Source organism: Panulirus ornatus, chromosome 51, assembly GCF_036320965.1.
Source record: "Panulirus ornatus isolate Po-2019 chromosome 51, ASM3632096v1, whole genome shotgun sequence".
Classification (NCBI taxonomy): Eukaryota; Metazoa; Arthropoda; class Malacostraca; order Decapoda; family Palinuridae; genus Panulirus; species Panulirus ornatus.
This window is the reverse complement of record NC_092274.1, coordinates 8,283,766-8,303,939: the sequence shown is the minus strand read 5'-3', so window position 1 is coordinate 8,303,939 and position 20,174 is coordinate 8,283,766. Positions and strand designations below refer to the sequence as shown.

At 41.4% G+C, this 20,174-nt stretch overlaps 1 protein-coding gene across 1 annotated transcript in view; it reads right to left on the bottom strand.

The window, feature by feature from the left end:
• The window catches only part of LOC139764917 (uncharacterized), a 91,824-nt gene extending 75,753 nt beyond the window's left edge, over positions 1 to 16,071 (bottom strand). The window contains exons 1-5 of the mRNA XM_071691996.1: positions 15,527 to 16,071; positions 5,135 to 5,261; positions 3,533 to 3,700; positions 1,970 to 2,066; positions 67 to 238 (exon numbers count right to left, since the gene is read on the bottom strand). Of these exons, the coding sequence (XP_071548097.1) occupies positions 67 to 238; positions 1,970 to 2,066; positions 3,533 to 3,700; positions 5,135 to 5,261; positions 15,527 to 15,697 (735 nt within the window). The 5' untranslated portion in view covers positions 15,698 to 16,071. The remainder of the gene's footprint in view (positions 1 to 66; positions 239 to 1,969; positions 2,067 to 3,532; positions 3,701 to 5,134; positions 5,262 to 15,526) is intronic.
• Positions 16,072 to 20,174: the final 4,103 nt, after the last annotated feature.

Here is a 20,174-nt window from a genome sequence, read left to right as displayed (position 1 = left end):
AATTACTAATGCTGACCATTTCCTAAATCACAAAACATGCACTGTAAATTTCTGAACTTAACAAACCTGCTGCTTTAGGGTTGAACAATGATTTTCATTCTCCTTGGCATAACGCTGGCTACGCTCCACCTCCTGCTGCAGGTCCAACAACTTCTGGTCTGTCATCCTCAGCAAGTCAGCCAAGTAAGCATCATTGTTGTTGTTGGGTTGGCTCTGACCTGCACCAGCACACCCACACCTATGGGACAGTATAAAACAATCTGTATATTCCTGTACTCGGCACACCTTTTCTGATGAAGCAACAAAACAGATCAAGCAGAATCTTCTCTACACATCACAAGCTTGACATGAGACCACCAATCAATGTAAGCTATCATTTGGTAACTTAATAACTAGCCAAGTATTCAACACAACTTACATTTACAATTACACCTGATAGACTAAATAATGAATAAAGAAGAAAAGGATAAGAATTATGAGAGCCTTTGTAAAAGTTGTAATGAATGTATGGTGTGGGAGGAAAGCTAAAAAAGTAGTTTTTAATCAAGAGAGTATGCTCTGTGTGTGTGTGTGTGTGTGTAAGTACGATGAGAGGAGGGTGCATGGTTTCAAGTGAAGGAGGATGTGTGGAAGCGGTGTGTGATGACATCAAAGCTGTTTAATCTGTTTATAGATGGGGTGGTACAAAAGGACAATGCAAAGGTCTTAGAGAGAGGGGTAGATCTGCAGCTCGTTAGGGGTAAGGGATGTTGGGAGGTGAGTCAACTGGTAAATGTTTACTAATGACACAGTTCTAGTGGTAGATTCAGGTGAAAATCTGAAGCAGCAGGTTTCTGAGATCGGTAGAGTGTGTAAAAAGAAGAGCCAGGAGTTAATGTGAATAAAAGTAAGGTTTTTAACTTCAGAAGTGGAGAGACAGGTTGGCTGGTGTGTGAGGTTGACTGGAGAGATCTTGGAGAAAGTGGAAAGTTTTAGATACCAGGGACTGGATATGGCAGCAGACTGGACCACAGGAGCTAAAGTAAGCCATAAGGTGGGTGAGGGGACTAAAGCCCTAAGGGGACTGAGGAGTGTGAGAAAGGACAAGTCGCTGTCTCACGGAAAAGGTAGGTATGTCAGACTGTACTGAAGTCCTGACAGTGCTGCCTGCATGTGAAGTATGGGCCCTAGATCAAATACTGTGGAAGAGGATGGATGTGGAAAATGATTTATTTGAGGACAGTGTGTGAGGTTTGAAGGGCTGAGTGAACGAGAAATGATAAGGTAAAATACAGGTGTGGTAGCAAGAAAAATATGTATGAGAAAGCTTGAAGAGAGTGTGCTATAAGGTTTTGGACATATGAAAAGGAGGGGAGGCTGACTAAGAGAGTCTGCATATAGTCAGAGGAATGAACAAGGAGAAGAGACACTGAGTAGAGGCTGACTAAGAAAGTCTGCAAGGATGAGTGAACAAGGAGAAGGGGGTCACTGAGGAGGAAGTGAAAGGATGGAATGAAAAATACTTTAAGTGACTGGGGCTTGAACATTCATTATAGTATGCAGCATGCATGGGACAGAGAAAAACAGTGTAATGTGGTATACAGGGGATGACATGCTGTTAGGATCTTTTAAAAATTAAGTAAGGGAAGAGTCAGAAAAGAAAAATGAAAACAGCTAACACACAAAAAAATGAGGGATCAAGGAGAAACCAGGGAACAAAACTCACAACAACACAAAGTCAGAAAGACTAATCATAAAGTGAGATGAAATGAAAGTAGGACATACCAACACATACATTAGCAATAAGTGAAAGAGATCTGGAATTTAAAGACTGTACCGAGGAAGTCAGTCCAGATGTTACAGGAATATTCAAGACAAATCAAGGAGGTATACACGCATTTAGTATTTCTAACAGAACACATGAATAAGAAGGAAAGAGAAGACAGAAGAGAGGGTTAGTTCCTCTTAGTATATATCATCAGAGACTTACTTTGAACATTTGTTACTGGAAGACATGTTATTCTCTGGAAGATGAGAAGTGATTTCTAATCGCTGACGCTGGAAAGGTATTGGCTTTCTACGTCCACCTAACATAAAAATAAAAATTTGCTTAACTTCAGTGCCATCTCTACAGTATCTTGCAAAAAAAAAAAAAAAAACCATAAGACTCTAATAATCAAATATAGGGCATTGGATGACAGGATTCTTCTATTCAATCACACATCTTCAACCCTAAAGATACTGAGCATCTATTCAGATGTCTCATCCAAAAATATCTGATATTATGGTTACTACAGCTAACAATAAAGCACTGAAAATAAACTCACAAGTGTTGAAGAAAAACTATGTCCTCCCAAAAAACTAATTTCCCAAGTCAGACCAACATCTCCATCCACACCATTTCTAGACAAGATACACTTCCATTGCATTTAGTCCTGTAAGTCCTCTAACACCTCTGCCTTTCCAACTATATTGAAAAAGCTTACTTTTCTGTAATTCTTACAATTAATCTTACTCTTCCTTCCTTTCCTTTGTCTGGTCATCAGGCAACTGGCCTCTTTTCCATGATTCCTACACACACTTTCCCGATACACACAACACCAGTTTCACGTGTACACTTCATTCACTACTCCCTTTAATCCCTCAACTTTCATTTTTGTTTAGTGCTTTGTTATTATTTTTACCTTCTTTACTATGTCTTCCTCTCTAGTATAAATCCTTCTCTAGAACAGCCTCTAATCTTGTAGTACTCTTTCACTACCATTTCCAGCCAACTGTATAAAATACTTTCTCCATCTCTTTCAAATTTCATCCTTCATCACTACCATTCTACCAGACTACTCTTGATTTTTATATACACTTCTCTCTTCTTTAATCTACCTCCTCTTTAGATACAATTCTCTCTAATTCATCTATCTCCCTCCACACACTTTCCTATTCTTCTTTAAATTTTCATTCACTTGTCACTCACAATCCTTTGTTTTCTTTTAACTCATGTATACAAATGTTTCTTTTCTCTTCTCTTCTGCCTAGAATTTCATATCTTGAACTTACACTACATTCATTATCATTCTCTCTCTGATCCAGCTTCTTCTAGACTCTCTCTTCAACCAACTTTCTGCCTCCATCTTTGCACAGTATATATATATATATATATATATATATATATATATATATATATATATATATATATATATATATATATATATATGCATAGTACATCTCCATGACAGCAACTAATAATGCATACTTAATGTGTCAAGACACAAGGCACCTACAAACACTGATGTCATACCGGATTTGAGCACTGAGGATTTTCGAAATTCTTATTTTCATTTTTGTTTCTGTATCATAAAACTGTCTTTTGCAAGCAATATACAAGATAACTCTATGAAATGTGAACAAAATAAAACTACCTCTATTGATGTGTTACCATGACTGAAGGTAGAAAGCTCTAAAGAGTGAATGCTTCCTATTGAAAATTTGTATTTCTCATTTTGATAATAATCAACCTAATTTTTTGTCAACACATTTCAACACTAAAGCTCCTCACCAGGAGTAGTAACAACAGCCCGAAGGTTCTTTTCCTGCAGCTGAATAATCCTGTCGTTCTTTTGTCTGGACTCAGCATCCAATTGCTGTATTTGCCGCTGGTACTCCCCGGCAAGAAACCGCAGGTTTCTGTTCTCCTCCTCTAACTTTTGCACTGCATTCTGGAGTTCTGCAATCAGTATGTATTCGTGTAAACTTTATCATCTTAGAATACACAACAATATTTCTGACAAAACATTTGTTTGCAAATGCTATGCATAATATAGTAATGCTCAGGCTGCAAGAATAAAAAATTTCAAAAATGTCTTCATCTCATGCACCTATACTCAAAATCAATTATGAAGACTGATAAAACGAAGTACAGGATATACAAGCAGAATATTTGTATTCTGTCTACATTTCTTAGAGACAAATCATATCTGAGATAACAGAAAACATAGAGCAGCATAATTTCTCATAAGAACTAACACAAAACTAGTAAACATTTTCTGTTGTACTATTATATAAAATAGTGCAGTGTTAATCAATTCAAAGCTTTAAACTATTTGTTATCCTTATCTTCAAGAGGCAATACTTTACCAAGAAGAATCGTTCTAGCATTATGATTAAGACATTCTTCCCCATTGCAATAAATCACAGAAGATATGCACTTGATACAGATTCAATAAATAGTTCTAGAACATTTTCATCATAGCCTAATCAGTTGTAGATTAAGGAACTAAAAGCCTTAAGCTGAAGCTTTTGTGGGGCCCAAACATTGTAAATCAAGAAGTGAAAACATGTTGAAAACAATATGCAATAGATAATTTATTTCCTAGAAAATATACCAAATGAATATGCATGTAAATGCAACGAAAAAAAATGTCCTGTAATTTCTTGCAAATCTGTCTGTCAAATCACATGAAACATATTCAATGGACGTGCATATACAATACAACTAGAAAGATGATTTACAAAACTTCTTTGCTGCAAATCTATCTATCAAATCAATGAGGTCCATGCCATCATTCCCAAGCCAATGGCACATCTAAAACTGTTTCTACACGATACACAAATGAATCCATCCTACTGTCCAGGACTTACTTAGATTCTTTTTCCCCATAGAGTATACAGAGACCCCCTTGCTGTACCTGGGCCTTAGGTTCAAGTTTATGCAGCCTAAAGGGTACTTTGCCCCTAGCCCTAATCGTTTTCCACGTGAACTCCCAAAATCAGTCATTCAGCCAAAACTTCAATCTATTTTATGACAATGGAAGAAAAAAAAAAGGTGAGCAGACCAGTTCTTTACTTGGAGGAAGTTTAAAATAAATATTGGAAAGAATAAATGCAGCATCAACATGCACCATTAAAGGTTTACGATTCAACTTAGCTCATCTGATTCAGCTCAAAGACCACTAGCTTCAACATAAAAATGCTAACTTCTGTTCTATTCAACCCAGGTTTGTAGGTGCTATCATCTCACATTATCCTCATCTCATGTTAGCTTATGGATTCTAATAAACAATCATGATGAAAGCCACCAGAGAACTTTAGCATCAATAAACAGGAAACAATTTGTAACAACCAAACATCTGCAACAGTAACCACAAGAAAAACATGACACCTTTGCTGTGCTTCTCGTTGTGTTCCCTGAGCGTAATGTTGGCCATGTGCAGGGCATTCAGTTGGGTCAGGAGGCGACCGTTCTCCTCCTGGTAGGGCGCCACACTCGCACATGCGTCATCACATCTCTGTAACAAGACCACAGTATTAAATTAAGAATAAATCTTCAATAAAGAGTTATGCTAAAAACATCGTAAACGATAAAGGCAGCTCCTGCTAGTGCGTTACTCCTATGGTAATGGCAATATCCACCAGTATATTCTGCCTCTTGTAATGGCAGCAGCCACCACTATGTTACTTCTCTGGTAATGGCAGCATTTATCACTATGTTGCTTCTCTGGTAATGACAGCATTTGCCACTATGTTACTCCTCTGGTAATGCAGTTTCAGTACAGGACAGATACATATCCAATGTCTTAGACTTCTGTAGGAGTTTCATTTTTGGGTAGGAACATCAAACACAATATTCAATGATATAATTCGTCCTATTCAAGAGTAGGGTAGAAACCAATTCCAACACCTCATTAGAGGATTCTACGAAGATTTTTTTATATTATGAGTTGGTGATTTAAATCATCATTTCCTGATTTGTAAACTAAAAATTATACCTTTTTGGAGATACTGATCATGGAACTCTTTACAATCTCATACCTTTCTAAATAAGTAAAATCTAATCCTTTTTAAAAGCTATATTTTTTCATACTTGATTGCTGTTTCTGCATTAGCAAGGTAGTGCCAAGAACAAATGAAAAAAGGCTGCATCTGCTCGTGTCCAATCTCTAGATGTCATGTGTAATGCACTGAAATCACAGCTCCCTATCAACTACCATGCCCTACAGGCCCTTGAATGGTTTAACCGGGACACTTCACATATGCCCTGGTTCAGTCCATTGACAGCACGTTGGCCTCAGTATACCACATCATTCCAATTCATTCCATCCTGCAAATTCAGGCATTGACTGCTCAAAATCTTTTAAAGTCCATCCTTCCATCTCCAGTTATGCTTTGTGGAGGCTCTTAAGAATATTTGCTGTTGGATTTTAACAATTACAAGCAGTGAGAAGTTTTTATCAAGTGTGTAAGGCATGTGCATGAGTGGGAAGAAGAGAGAGAGATGGTTCCAAGTGAAGGTCGGTCTATGGTAAGGGTGTGTGATGTCACCGTGGTTGTTTAATTTGTTTATGGATGGGGTGGTGAGGGAGGTAAATGCAAGAGTCTTGGAGACAGGTGAGTTTGCATTCTGTTGAGGATGAGAGGGCCTGGGAAGAGAGTCATTATTGTTTGCCGATGACACAGTACTGGTGATTGATTCAAGTGAGAAACTGCAGAAGATAGTGACTGAATTTGGAAGAATGTGAGAAAGGAGAAAGTTGAGGATAAATGTTAATAAAAACATTATCAGGTTCAGCAGGGTTGAGGGACAAGGTAGTTGGGATGTAACTTTGAACAGAGAAAAACTGGAGGAAATGAAGTGTCTTAGATATCTGGGAGTGGACTTGAGAAGGGAACCATGGAAGCGGAAGTGAGTCATAGGGTGGGGGAAGGGGCGAGGGTTCTGGAAGAGATAAAGAATGTGTGGAAAGAGAAAACGTTATCTCAGTGGGCAAAAAATGGGCGTCGAAAGGAAAAGTAGTTCCAACAATATCATAGGGTTGTGCAAAGGAGGGTTGAGGTGCTGGAAATTATATGCTTGAGGACAATGCGAGATGTAAGGTGGTTTGATCAAATACCTAATGAAGGGGTAAGAGAGATTAGTAGAAATAAAAAGTGTAGTTGAGAGAGCAGAGGAGGGTGTGTTGAAATGGTTTGGTCATGTGGAGAGAACGAGTGAGGAAAGATTGACAGAGAGGATATATGTGTCAGAAGTGACTAAATTGGAAATTGGAAGGAAGCGATCAGGGCATGACAATGCAGGAGGGTAAAAGTCGACCACGGAATAATGAACTGGAAGGATGTGGTATACTGGGGTCAGTGTGCCGTCGATGGGCTGAGCCAGGGTAAATTGAACTTCCCTTACATAAACCTCCATGGCAAATATATCATTACATAAGCTCTCCCCCCCCCAAAAAAAAAAAAATGATTTTAAATACAAAAGCTCTTTGCATTATCCTAGGAAGTATTCCAGAAGTGTGGGTATGTGATACAATCATTCATAAACTCTCATAAGAATTTTACTCAATCCACCAAGTCTTCATGAGATAATGAGATACACACTGGCTAATACAGGAGATGACGAAAGGGTAAAGAATGAGAGATGCAAGTCAACTCCAACGTGGAATCCAAAACACTGAGGAGAGAGGGGCTGTGATGACTGGAGTGGGAAAGGAGAGAGAGAGAGAGAGAGAGAGAGAGAGAGAGAGAGAGAGAGAGAGAGAGAGAGAGAGAGAGTATAATCAAGTCTTTGTGATGTATATGGAGGGAGTTCTACAACACTCGTGGGCCTCATCTTTTGAACATTATCTATTACAACAGTTTAAATTCCCGTAAGCCGTCTACATTCATAGCCTCATAACTCAGTTTATTCCATTCATCATCAAATCTTATACTATAAAAGAAATTCTTTCTACTTCTAATAAATTTCATGCTAAAGCTTATGTTACTGTCATTAGGTTATTCTATCCCTAGAGCTCTCGAAGAACTATTCACTATCTTCCTCACCGATGTTCCAAAAACTTAAAAGTGTGTGTGTGTGTGTGTGTGTGTGTGTGTGTGTGTGTGTGTGTGTACGTTGTGTGTGTGTGTGTGTGTGTGTGTGTGTACGTTGTGGGTACGTGTGTGTGTGTGTGTGTGTACGTTGTGTGTGTGTGTGTGTGTGTGTGTGTCTGTGTGTGTACGTTGTGTGTGTGTGTGTGTGTGTGTGTGTGTGTGTTTGTGCACGCTGTATGTACGTATGTGTGTGTGTGTGTGTGTGTGTGTGTGTGTGTGTGTGTGTGCGCGCGCTCGTTGTGTGTGTGTGTGTGTGTGTGTGTGCCTTTACTACCGTAAGATGTGAAGAAATTGTTTCATCATTCTCACATGGCACGCAGCAGCAAGACCTTGTAATTTGCTCAGGGAATGAAATACAATCCACAATTTCAAACACTTGCACGACCATTTTAAACCAGCATTTTTGGCGTCTTCATCTTGCAATAATCATATACTACACCCATTATCATCAAGTATATACTGAAGGTAATTACTGCAAGAAGGAAGAGCTCCAATTCAGTCCTCTGTCCTTCATAACAACCCAACTAAATAGTCGAGGTTAGGTGTAATCATTTATCTACTTGTGTTGAGTCATTTAGACACGCAAATCACCAATTCATGGAGTAATGAATGCTGGGGGTGTCAAACAACACAATCACACCCTCCCTCCCTTTTGCTTAACATAAGCTATCCGCGAACAGCTTTAATCTAATGCAAATTGCTTAACATAAGCAATCCGTGAACAGCTTTAATCTAATGCAAACCCAGCCTTCATTCTCCCTAATTCATATATAAATAGTCTAAAAGAAGCGGATTCACGATCTAGATTCCTAAAGTAAATACGGATCGATTACGTTTGTTTACGTTCGTGGACCCCATGACGTCACGCTCGGCTGACACACACACACATGAACAATGGCTCATTTTCCTGCCAGGTGAGCGGGCCAACGCGTGCCTCGTACATCACAATGAATGTGGGGTGGGATTCCTCTACCACGCGGCAGCCATTTCCCGCGAAAATGAACCATCTCGGCGAGGAATGACGCGCATGGGAGCCTCCACTTACGCTCTTTTACAAGCGGGAAGAAATTCGTAAATTAATTACGAGACAGAGACAGAGAGGAAAAGAAGCGTGCGTTCGGACCCGTTATTTCTACTACGGCTTCGGCTATGTAATTAGGAGGGAAAATCATCCTATATAAAACTGTAGGCAAAGATATGACCGGAATTCAAATCAAATACCTGATCCAGATCTAATGATCTACAGACGAATCGCGCGAAGATTCTTAAATAAAAAAAAGCACTACTTAAATAACTGGTTCAAGCCATCAAAACACCCAACACGGTTGAGGAAAGGGATCAGCCTTATTGATTCCCTAGTACAAATGTATCGTCCACACTTGTTCTACGTGTGTTCTGACGGGATACATCACAAATAAATAAACCTAACCTTGCCCCAGGACATTTAACCTTACAATGGTTCTGTTCGGCCTTATTTAAACCCTGCCCCAGGACATTTAACCTTACAATGGCTCTGTTCGGCCTTATTCAAACCTTGCCCCAGGACATTTAACCTTACAATGGTTCTGTTCGGCCTTATTTATAAAGGCGCCAATCCCCCTGCCTTCACAAGCGAGACGGTTCGACCCTATGTATCGAATCGCAACCCAGAGGGTTACGACGGGGCCCAGCCGGCGAGCCCCAAGGCGTTACGTCTTGCCCCAAGGAGATCGTAAAGGGTTACGACGGGCCCCAGGGCGTTACGTCTTGCCCCAAGGAGACCGTAAAGGGTTACGATGGGCCCCAGCCGGGCCCAAGGAGACGTGTTGTGGACCCGTGTTCAAGGCTCGTACCTCACCCGGGCCCACGACCCGGAGCGACCTTGACCTGGACCCCCCCCCCCCCCCCCCCCCCCCAGCGTCCTGTAATATATAAGATGGCAGCTGCCGGGGTTCGAGCCTGGGTCCTCCAGCTGAGAGGGGGAGCAGTGTACCCTATCCTATACCCCACAAGGACAACTCCCTGACCTCATTCCATTCCCAATAATCGTCGTTTAAATAAACGACTCCCTCTGAGTACGTTGTGTGTGCGTCAATAGACCGACGGGTATCGTAAACCCGCACTGATTCGTGTCTAGCGTAGCGAATACCCCACTAATTCGTGTCTCCCGTATCGGACGCGGTGCTGATTCGTGTCTGACGTATCGTACACTGTATTGATTCGTGTCTGACGTACTGCACACAGTAATGATTCGTGTCAGACGTACTGCACACAGTATTGATTCGTGTCAGACGTACTGCACACTGTATTGATTCGTGCCAGACGTACTGCACACTGTATTGATTCGTGTCAGACGTACTGCACACTGTATTGATTCGTGTCAGACGTACCGCGCATCGTACAGAATCCCCTCTTAACGTACTGTAAAACGCACTGCTTCGTCCCTACCGTTATCAGGCATTGTACTAATTCGCACCAAAAGTATCGTACATCGGACCGATTCGTGTGTCATATCGTAAACTCTCCTGATTCGTGCCTGTTTCGCACACCCTTCTCATTCGTGCCTGTATCGCACACCCTCCTGGTTCGTGCCTGTTTCGAACACCCTCCTGGTTCGTGCGTTTCACACACCCTCCTGGTTCGTGCCTGTTTCGCACACCCTCCCAGTTCGTGCGTTTCACACACCCTCCTGGTTCGTGCCTGTTTCGCACACCCATTTGATTCGTGCCTGTTTCGCACACCCATCTGATTCGTGCCTGTATCACACACCCTTCTGTTTCGTGCCTGTTTCGCACACCCTCCTGGTTCGTGCCTGTATCGCACACCCTCCTGGTTCGTGCCTGTTTCGAACACCCTCCTGGTTCGTGCGTTTCACACACCCTCCTGGTTCGTGCCTGTTTCGCACACCCTCCCAGTTCGTGCGTTTCACACACCCTCCTGGTTCGTGCCTGTTTCGCACACCCATTTGATTCGTGCCTGTTTCGCACACCCATCTGATTCGTGCCTGTATCACACACCCTTCTGTTTCGTGCCTGTTTCGCACACCCTCCTGGTTCGTGCCTGTTTCGCACACCCTCCTGGTTCGTGCCTGTTTCGCACACCCTCCTGGTTCGTGCCTGTTTCGCACACCCATCTGATTCGATGTCTAACATACACCGTATTGACGTGCGATATACCCCGACCTGAAACCTGTGCATCGCATCGCTCACTATCGTAAGGTGTTACCGGATTCCACCTGCGTGGGGCGACAACCACAGATAACTACGAGTGAAGCTGTTTATTTACTTATTTATTTATTTATTTATTAGCGAGGCATCGACTGCTGACGAAACAAAGAGAGTAGAGCCTCGCTTCGGAAAAGTGCGTCCTGTCCCTGCTACTGAATGGAGCGCAGCCTTTGGAGGAAGAGGAGGAGGAGGAAGAGGAGGAGGAGGAGGAGGAGGGGGGGTTGTTTACATAACAATAACAACAAGAAGTTACGCAATTCTGTGTCATAACAATAACAAGTTACGCAATTCTGTGTCATAACAATAACAAGTTACGCAATTCTAATGTCGTCTGGTCAATACGTTGTTGACAAAACACCTTCCGTGGAAGGCGCCAATGGCGACGGACTCTCTCTCTCTCTCTCTCTCTCTCTCTCTCTCTCTCTCTCTCTCTCTCTCTCTCTTTCTCTCCTGGTGACCCCCCCCCGCGCACACCATGTGTCGTGCACCACGCCAGCTCTCGTCTTCCTCCCCCATCATCACGCACCACTATATATATATGTGTGTGTATATATATATATATATATATATATATATATATATATATATATATATATATATATATATATATATATATATATATATTCCTATGAGTCCACGGGGGAAAATGAAACACGAAAAGTTCCCAAGTGCACTTTCGTGTAATAATCACATCATCAGGGGAGACACAAGAGAGAAATATAACAGTCAGTTGATATATTTCTCTCTTGTGTCTCCCCGGATGATGTGATTATTACACGAAAGTGCACTTGGGAACTTTTCGTGTTTCATTTCCCCCGTGGACTCATAGGAATATCTTGATCACGCACAAAATTGTGATCCTTTCCAATACATATATATATATATATATATATATATATATATATATATATATATATATATATATATATATATATATATAACAGCATACATGCCGCGCCATTGTGGTGGTGGAGAATGGACGGTTCACAAAGCCTCACCCAGGGAAAACCAGCCATGATTCGAACCCTCCCCCTCAAAAAAAAAGAGTTTTAAGCCTTGTGAGCCTCCAGGCGAACCCTAGACTTGAGGTTCAGTCATGAACCACCCCCAAGACACGTTCACCTGGAGATACGAACCCTGGTACTCGGAATAAAAGACCGGGACTAGAGGAAATATGAGCCCGACTATTGGATCTCGAACTCTCTGGTGAGACACCTGAAGCAAACAGTGAATCTCTCTTAAGGGATTATGCCCCAAACTTAATGAACCCTGATCCCTAAAGCCACTATAATGAACCTCGACCACAGAGGTTGAACCTTAAAGTCAATACAGTGAGCCTTGACACCTAAAATGAACCTTTATTAAAGGAATGCGACCTGGTCTTAATGAACCATGATCCCTAAAGGCACTATAATGAACCTCGACCACAGAGGTTGAACCTTAAAGTCAATACAGTGAGCCTTGACACCTAAAATGAACCTTTATTAAAGGAATGCATCCTAACCTTAATGAACCCTGATCCTTAAAAGTCTCTACTGACACTTAAAACCTAAAACAGGGCTCTGAAACAGATCCCTAAAAGTCAATGGCAGGAAACCGGAGTCCCTAATCTCAAAAAATGACCCTTGACCTGACCTACAGTGACCCTAAACCTGGTTTAAGACCCTTAAATAGAAAACAGAGCCCTAAGCTATGACCCTTTACATAAGAACTATGGCCAAGGGTAATTGTGGTTGGTGGGTAATTAAGGTGGTGATGGCGACGAGAGACATGCGATCTAATTGGATGATGACTGATGATTCCAACAGCAGCTATCCAGCCTCAGCCAATGAGCAGCGGCCATACACACTAGCACGGCCCCTCCAGCAGGAGAGAGAGAGAGAGAGAGAGAGAGAGAGAGAGAGAGAGAGAGAGAGAGAGAGAGAGAGACGTCGTTGTCGTCTACAGCCCGCTGACAGCGTCAGCAGGGAGTGCGAACCGGACGCCCGTGCCTGCTGACGCTCGATCGTCAGGAACGGGGCCGTCAGTCACGTCACTGCCTGCTGACGCTGTCAGCCATGAGCATGACTCAGAAGCCACTCTGCCTCCTGACAGTCAGTGTCAACCACGACCTGCTGACAGACAGAGGGCCGTCAGCCACTACCTGCTGATAGTCACGAGGTCGTCAGCCACTACCTGCTGACAGTCAGGACGGCGCCAACCACTACCTGCTGACAGGACGACCACTACCTGCTGACACATGAGGTCGTCATCCACTACCTGCTGACAGTCAAGAGGTCGTCAGCCACTACCTGATGACAGTCAGGTCATCAACCACTACCTGCTGATAGTCAGTCAGGAGGGCGTCATCCACTACCTGCTGACAGTCAGGAGGGCGTCATCCACTACCTCCTGACAGTCAGGAGGTCGTCTTCCACTACCTGCTGACAGTCAGAAGGTCGTCAAACACCACCTGCTGACACTATCAGGAGGAGGCCGTCAGCCACAACCTGACGATGCAGCTGACACTCTGGTCTCAACAAAGGCTCCCTCCCCTAACGATATAATAGCGGGGACGGTCGACCATAAGTCCGGGAATTACTGGAGGGGGACAAGACGCCTCTCACACTGACCGTGATGGTGGTAGTAGTAGTAGTAAAGTAGTAGTAGTAGTAGTAGTAGTAGTAGTAGTAGTAGTAGTAGTAGTAGTAGTAGTAAAAGTAATAGCATTTGTAGTAGTAGTAGTCGTAGTAGTAGTAGAAGTAATAGCATTTGTAGTAGTAGTAGTCGTAGTAGTAGTAGAAGTAATAGCATTTGTAGTAGTAGTAGTAGTAGTAGCAGTAGTGATAGCATTTGTAGTAGTAGTAAAGTAGTAGTAGTAGTAGTAGTAGTAGTAGTAGTAGTAGTAGTAGTAGTAGTAGTAGTAGTAGTAGCAGTAGAAGTAATAGCATCTGTAATAGTAGCAGAAGTCATAGCATCTGTAGTAGTGGTAGAAGTAATAGCATGTAAGTAGTAGTAGTAGTAGCATTTGTAGTAGTAGTAGTAGTAGTAGTAGTAGTAGTAGTAACAGCATCTACGTAGCGGAGTCAGGCAAACACCAGGTGCTACTCACGCCCACACGCTGCCACAACATGACTCAAACGAGGCCCTATCTCACAGCCTCGACGCACTCACCCAAGCCCAGGGCACTAACGCACTCACCCCTCCCGAGGTCCAGGGCACCAACGCACTTCACCCCTGGCCCACGGCACTATCGCACTCACCCCTGGCCGTTAATATTGCCATTACTGACCCAAGTAATGATACATTCGTTAGTGGTAGGCGGGGGGTGACGGGGAGGCAAACATACCCTCCCCAAGGGGTATGTTTCAGGGAGGTGTGGGGAGGAATTTAGGCCCTGGGAACAGCCTGGGGAAGGCGGGAGGAGGGTAACTGCTTACAGGAGGTGGTCAGGAGTGGGTCTCCAGCCAGCCAGGGAGAGAGGGAGAGGCACACTACCGCACCACACGGCCACCACAACACCACTGATCAATGACGACCAACCCTACCACTCACTGCTTCCTCCTCCCTCCCTCACTCACACCTGCCTCATTCCCTCCCTCACTCTAACCTGCCTCCTCCCTCCCTCACTCTCACCTGCCTCATTCCCTCCCTCACTCTCACCTGCCTCATTCCCTCCCTCACTAACACCTGCCCTACTCTCTCCCTCACTCACACCTACCCCATTTCCTCCCTCACTCACTCTTGCCTCTCTACCACTACTGCTTCCATCTGCCTTCCTCACTCACACTAGACCTTTTCCTTCCCTCAATCACACCTGCTTCATTCTCTCCCTCATCAACATGACTGCTCCCCCCTCCCTCCTTCACACCTGCCTCACTCTCTCCCTCACCACAATCACTGCTTCCCCCATCTCTCCTGCACACCTACCTCAACGCGACTACTGATGCTGCAGCAGCTGCTTCACACCAACACCCTTGTTGCTGCCTCGTTTACACCTGCCTCGTTACCCCTACCAGAGTCGCAGCCTCCCCTCACCACCAACACCCATGTTACTGCCTACCTCGCACTTACCTCATTACCCTTATCATATCTGTTGTATCCTTCACACCAGCCTCATCCAAGGACTCAGTTCTGAGAGAAATGACCACTCAGCGGTGTAGTTGTACAGCCTTACATCACTAATAAGCTCGAATTTCCCTTGAGCTGACTTCATTGATGTATCCCAGAGGCAGGTCTAACAAAATTCATATCCTGGATGTAAAATGATTTTTCTAAACTCACCTTTTGCTTCACACATGATGATCCACATGTAAGAGGCCTTCATCATATCTCTCTAATGGATTCCCATAAATATATCTTAATAATCATTCTGCAGGATGCTTTTGAAGAATGTACACATAGCAATACAAGCATGATAAATTCAGGCCAACAGCTGATCAAACTCTCTTCAACATGCTTTCCCCATCCAGCCAGTACTGAGAGACCTTAACGACCCTTACCTTTTGTGTTTTTGCAAGGTTCGTCTTTGTCTCCTTGAGTTCCTTGATGCTGCTAATAAAGTCCTCCAAGAGATGCTGGACGAGTGACAGGGAATCGGGAGGGAGTGGCTCCCGGTATCCCAGGTCATCGAGGGTTTGCCGTACCACTTGCAGCACATCACCACTAGCCATCTCTTAGGCATGCAGTATTACTATAAAAATGAAAATGAAAGAGCATTACAATTATTCCTTCCCTCATCCATTAGTTACACAAGATTATATACCTCAAAAATATTTGTACTTAATGAAACACTGCCTTCACATTCATGTTACAACCCTCTACTCTGAAGACACTTGGAACTAAACAAACTGTAATATTGATGAAAACATGGCATGGAGAGATGATACAAATACACAGAGGTGGAAGCAAAGATAAAACAATGGTGGAAAAATAATGAGCACATAAAAAAAAAAATACCAAAAGATATGATAGATTGATCAAGATCCACAGAAAAGTCGAAAGAGAACTATGTATTTATTTATTCATTATACTTAATCGCCATCTCCAGCGTCAGCGAGGTAGCGCAAGGAAACAGACGAGGAATAGCCCAACCCACCCACATACGCATATATGTACATAAATGCCCATACATGCACATATAAATACACATACATTTCAACGTATACATACATATACATACACAGACATATACATATACACATATTCATACGTGCAGAAATACTAATGGCAATAGCAAGGAACCAAAGAAATTAGATATGAGAAGCTATACAAACTAGAATAGAACAAATGAAGACTGATCCTCTGAAACCACTCCCTCTGGGAACTCACTCAAGGGGGTGGCCATGGCAACAGAGTCTCCATAACTAGCAAACTTCAGTGAAGACCAGTCATAAAAAAACATAAAGTTAAAATAATAATGATGGATATGATGTACAAAGATTAACAACTGAGAATTCATGTCGATATTATTCATTTTAACGATTATCAAAACAGAATTACAGTGCTTATCAAAAACTGCAATATGTCTTGTGGCAGTTTTGCCGGCCCACTGGTTCTAGGGACTTTATTCAACTTCTGGTAGAGATTTAGGAACCGTTTGATTTGTGGCAATATTTGCTGGCCCACTGGTTTTAAGGATTTTATTAAACAGCTTAATGAGAAAATTGAGAATGAAACAAACTTAAAGCATCATGAAATATTCCAAGCAGACTGTTGTAAAACTGAACAAGGTGATAGCAATATATGTAAACAGGAAATATGAGGAAAAGCAATCAATAAAAACATGATGGTACAGCACTGTGCTTTCAAATCTAGTCCAGTAAAGTATGGTACAACAGGAGAAATTTCACTGTGGAAAACAGAAAACAGTAACTGACAAAAGTATATAAGCAACAGAGACTTCAACGACTTACAAGCAGGGCAGAGGGAATGGAGCACAAAAATTATCAAAAAAGGCAGAAAGAACTTGAATCCTACAGCCTAAGATGATGAGAAAGATACATGATAATATTAGCTTTGCAACAATTTGAAGATCAAGGACAATGTGCTTGGCCCAAAATATCTCAACAAAAACGTTATTACACAAAGCTATATGAAAGCGTAGCACTAACATGGAAAGCCTATCCAAAATACAAAACATGCTTGGGCCAAGCATACTAGACCATAAACAAAGCTAAATGAACCCAGGAATGACGATACTGTAGTGTGCACAACAGTGAAGAGAAACAGCACTCCGCATTGAACAAAATGTGGTAAGCACTACGCCACAGCCGTGCCTCATAGCAAAATCTTGTCACCGGTACTACAGGTAGGTACTTAGATACTATGTAAGCAATTTACAGTGCTGATAGGTTGGTACTGAAGTATTACATAAGCAATTTACAATGCTGATAGGCTGGTATCTACATACTATGTAAGTATTTACAGCAAACTTAAATCTTGTAACCTTTCTATTGACAGGATTAGGGGTAAAATTATTTCAAAATCTACTTTTTCCCCCCAAAAAATGTGGGTGTAAATGAAACCACATACGACTACTAAGGCTGTTTTCCTTTATCAATCAATGATGTTAAAAAACAACTAATCTATCTCATTCTAATGCATATGTACTTTCCAGCCTAGATAATGAGGGGGATAATCTGATGGGTTTAACCAACCACTTGGATGTTACCCTGCACATATCTCTCATCATTGTCTTCCAGGTCCAATTAATATATCACAGCTTTTCTGTGCTTTATACAATAATCACTGAACTGGTTTCACTTATTTGCATTTTCCACTCAATATAAACAGCCTAATGCAACTCCAATTTAATAATTTTTTCCTTAAGAGTTTTAGAACTTCATTGTTGTTAATGTCATTTAATTCATTCATAATGCCATATGCCATATACCAGCTTCTTGGACGTGTACGTACATACATGTGTATGTGGGTGGGTTGGGCCATTCTTTCGTCTGTTTCCTTGCACTACCTCGCTAACGAGGGAGACAGCGACAAAGTATAATAAATATAAATAAATGAATAAAAACAGTTTCTCAGAAATTCTTTTTTTAACTTAGTCTACAAAATAGATAGCAATACAAAACAAATATTTGGAGGAATATAAAACAAAGAAATCAAGTTTTCATAAAAAAATTGGACTAAATCCAGCTGAAGTATAACGGGAGGGCATTCACAAAAGAGGATGGCTAGCCAGTATCCACATCTCTTGTTCCATAGTTTGAAGGATCGCTGACCTCTGGGTTACCATGAGGCAAGCTGGAATCTGAGGACAGAGGCTTTCAGCTGGGGAATTAGGTAAGACTGATTGATTTAAGCATTTTACTACAGTTCCTTCTCTAAAACTGGCTGCTCCCAAACAACTCCTACTGGACTTTATCAGTAATATTTCTATATCTTTATTCATTTTTGCACCCACAAATTTGTCCAACCTTCTCTGATATCTCCAAAACCTTGTGCTTCCTTTCTCACCCACTAATTTGTCCAATTTTTGATATTTCCAGAATCGTTACTTCTGTAAGGTAGACTGAAACATTTGCATATAAGATGGTTCCATTCTAATAATCATTTACCTGATCTTTTTTTTTTTTGTTTTTTGTATACAGTAATTCTATTACCTACTATAACTGCTGTATCACCAAAAGTGTAAATCTAAACCCATGTTGTACATACTTGTAAAAATTTAGTGAGCAAGGGTGCTTGTTACTCATTATTGTTTAATTTCACATTGCTTTTCTGCAATTAAATATAATTCCGGTACTTCCAGGTGATTTTACTCAAGATGCTAAAGGTTCTTTCATACAAAGTATTATTGATTTATAACTGTATCAAAATCAAGTTCACTTCATTGCTTCTTAAGATTATATTTGTTTGGAATAAACATTCAGTCATACTAAAAACCATCTGTGTTTTATCAATCTAAGTTTGCTTTTTGATAAACATATAGTTTAACTCTGCTTCATGGTTACCTTTTGATACTGAGTGATGTTATTCTACAAGAGTGTAATACTTAGAAAATAACAGCAGTAGAGTTTGATTTTGAGTACTACATTCTATTACATGAATTCAGATAAGGCTATGGTGGTGAGGGTTATGTAGATCAGAGAAAATATGAGGTTGATTAGTGTGAAATTAGGTGAAACATTCATGTGGAAATTAAATGAATCTGTGAAAACCTCACCTAATAGCAAAAATCTATAGCAAAAATGGTCTGCTGCAAGGATCACATGGGTTTTCAGTATGTTGTCTGTTTTTTGACATCCCCTTGCATTTGCATAATGCTTAATCACGGATATGACTGGTATACTTTAACCACAATGTTTGACATAAAGACAACCGTCAACTGCTAAGAAAACTGTGAGACTTTCATAGATTCAGTTCACTTTTTTCAGTTTGATGTTAACAAACTCCACATGTTCCTTACTGCACTTAACCCTCATTTCTAACACCTCAATTAACATTGTTCAGTTGAGAAATGCTCAAAAATTATGCACAGAAATAATTATCATATTTTCTAAAAACTACACTAGCAGTGCAAAACTAAATAATACCCAAAGGTTACAAATATACAATGCTTAACCAGATTTTTGCCTTATAAATTTCCCCACCAGCTGCCTCATCAGAAATAAAATCTTCCTTATATTAACCACAGAATTCTCTGAAATGTTTCATAAGGTATGTTGTTGCTTTCTGGCATACTAATTCATCATGAATTCAAAAAATAAAACCACTACTACTACTAATGGTATCACTACATTTTTGAATTTTAGCAAAATTAATGTTTCGGACTTCCATGTCTTTAGAAGCTGAGTTCAAGTTAGTCGATGGTGTTTGATGTGCTTGCATGATTCTGACCTTCCTTTCTACAGCAATCCACCACCCATCCAACAATAATGGGGACCTCAAGTAGGAACCATCATTGTGGGTTTGGAGGAACCACAGAAAGTAGTTTTAGTGGGTGCTCTGGTAAGATTTTTTTTTAGACTGGCATATCTGAGAGAGGCCACGTAAACATATTAAACAACAACACTGCTCTATTGGATATGATACACCAAGTGAGGTAACTGAGGGCACTAAGCTACTGGAGGTGCAGCATTATGGTGAAGAAGCCATAAAGTAATGTAGGTCGAGTAATTCGAGAGAGCCTTG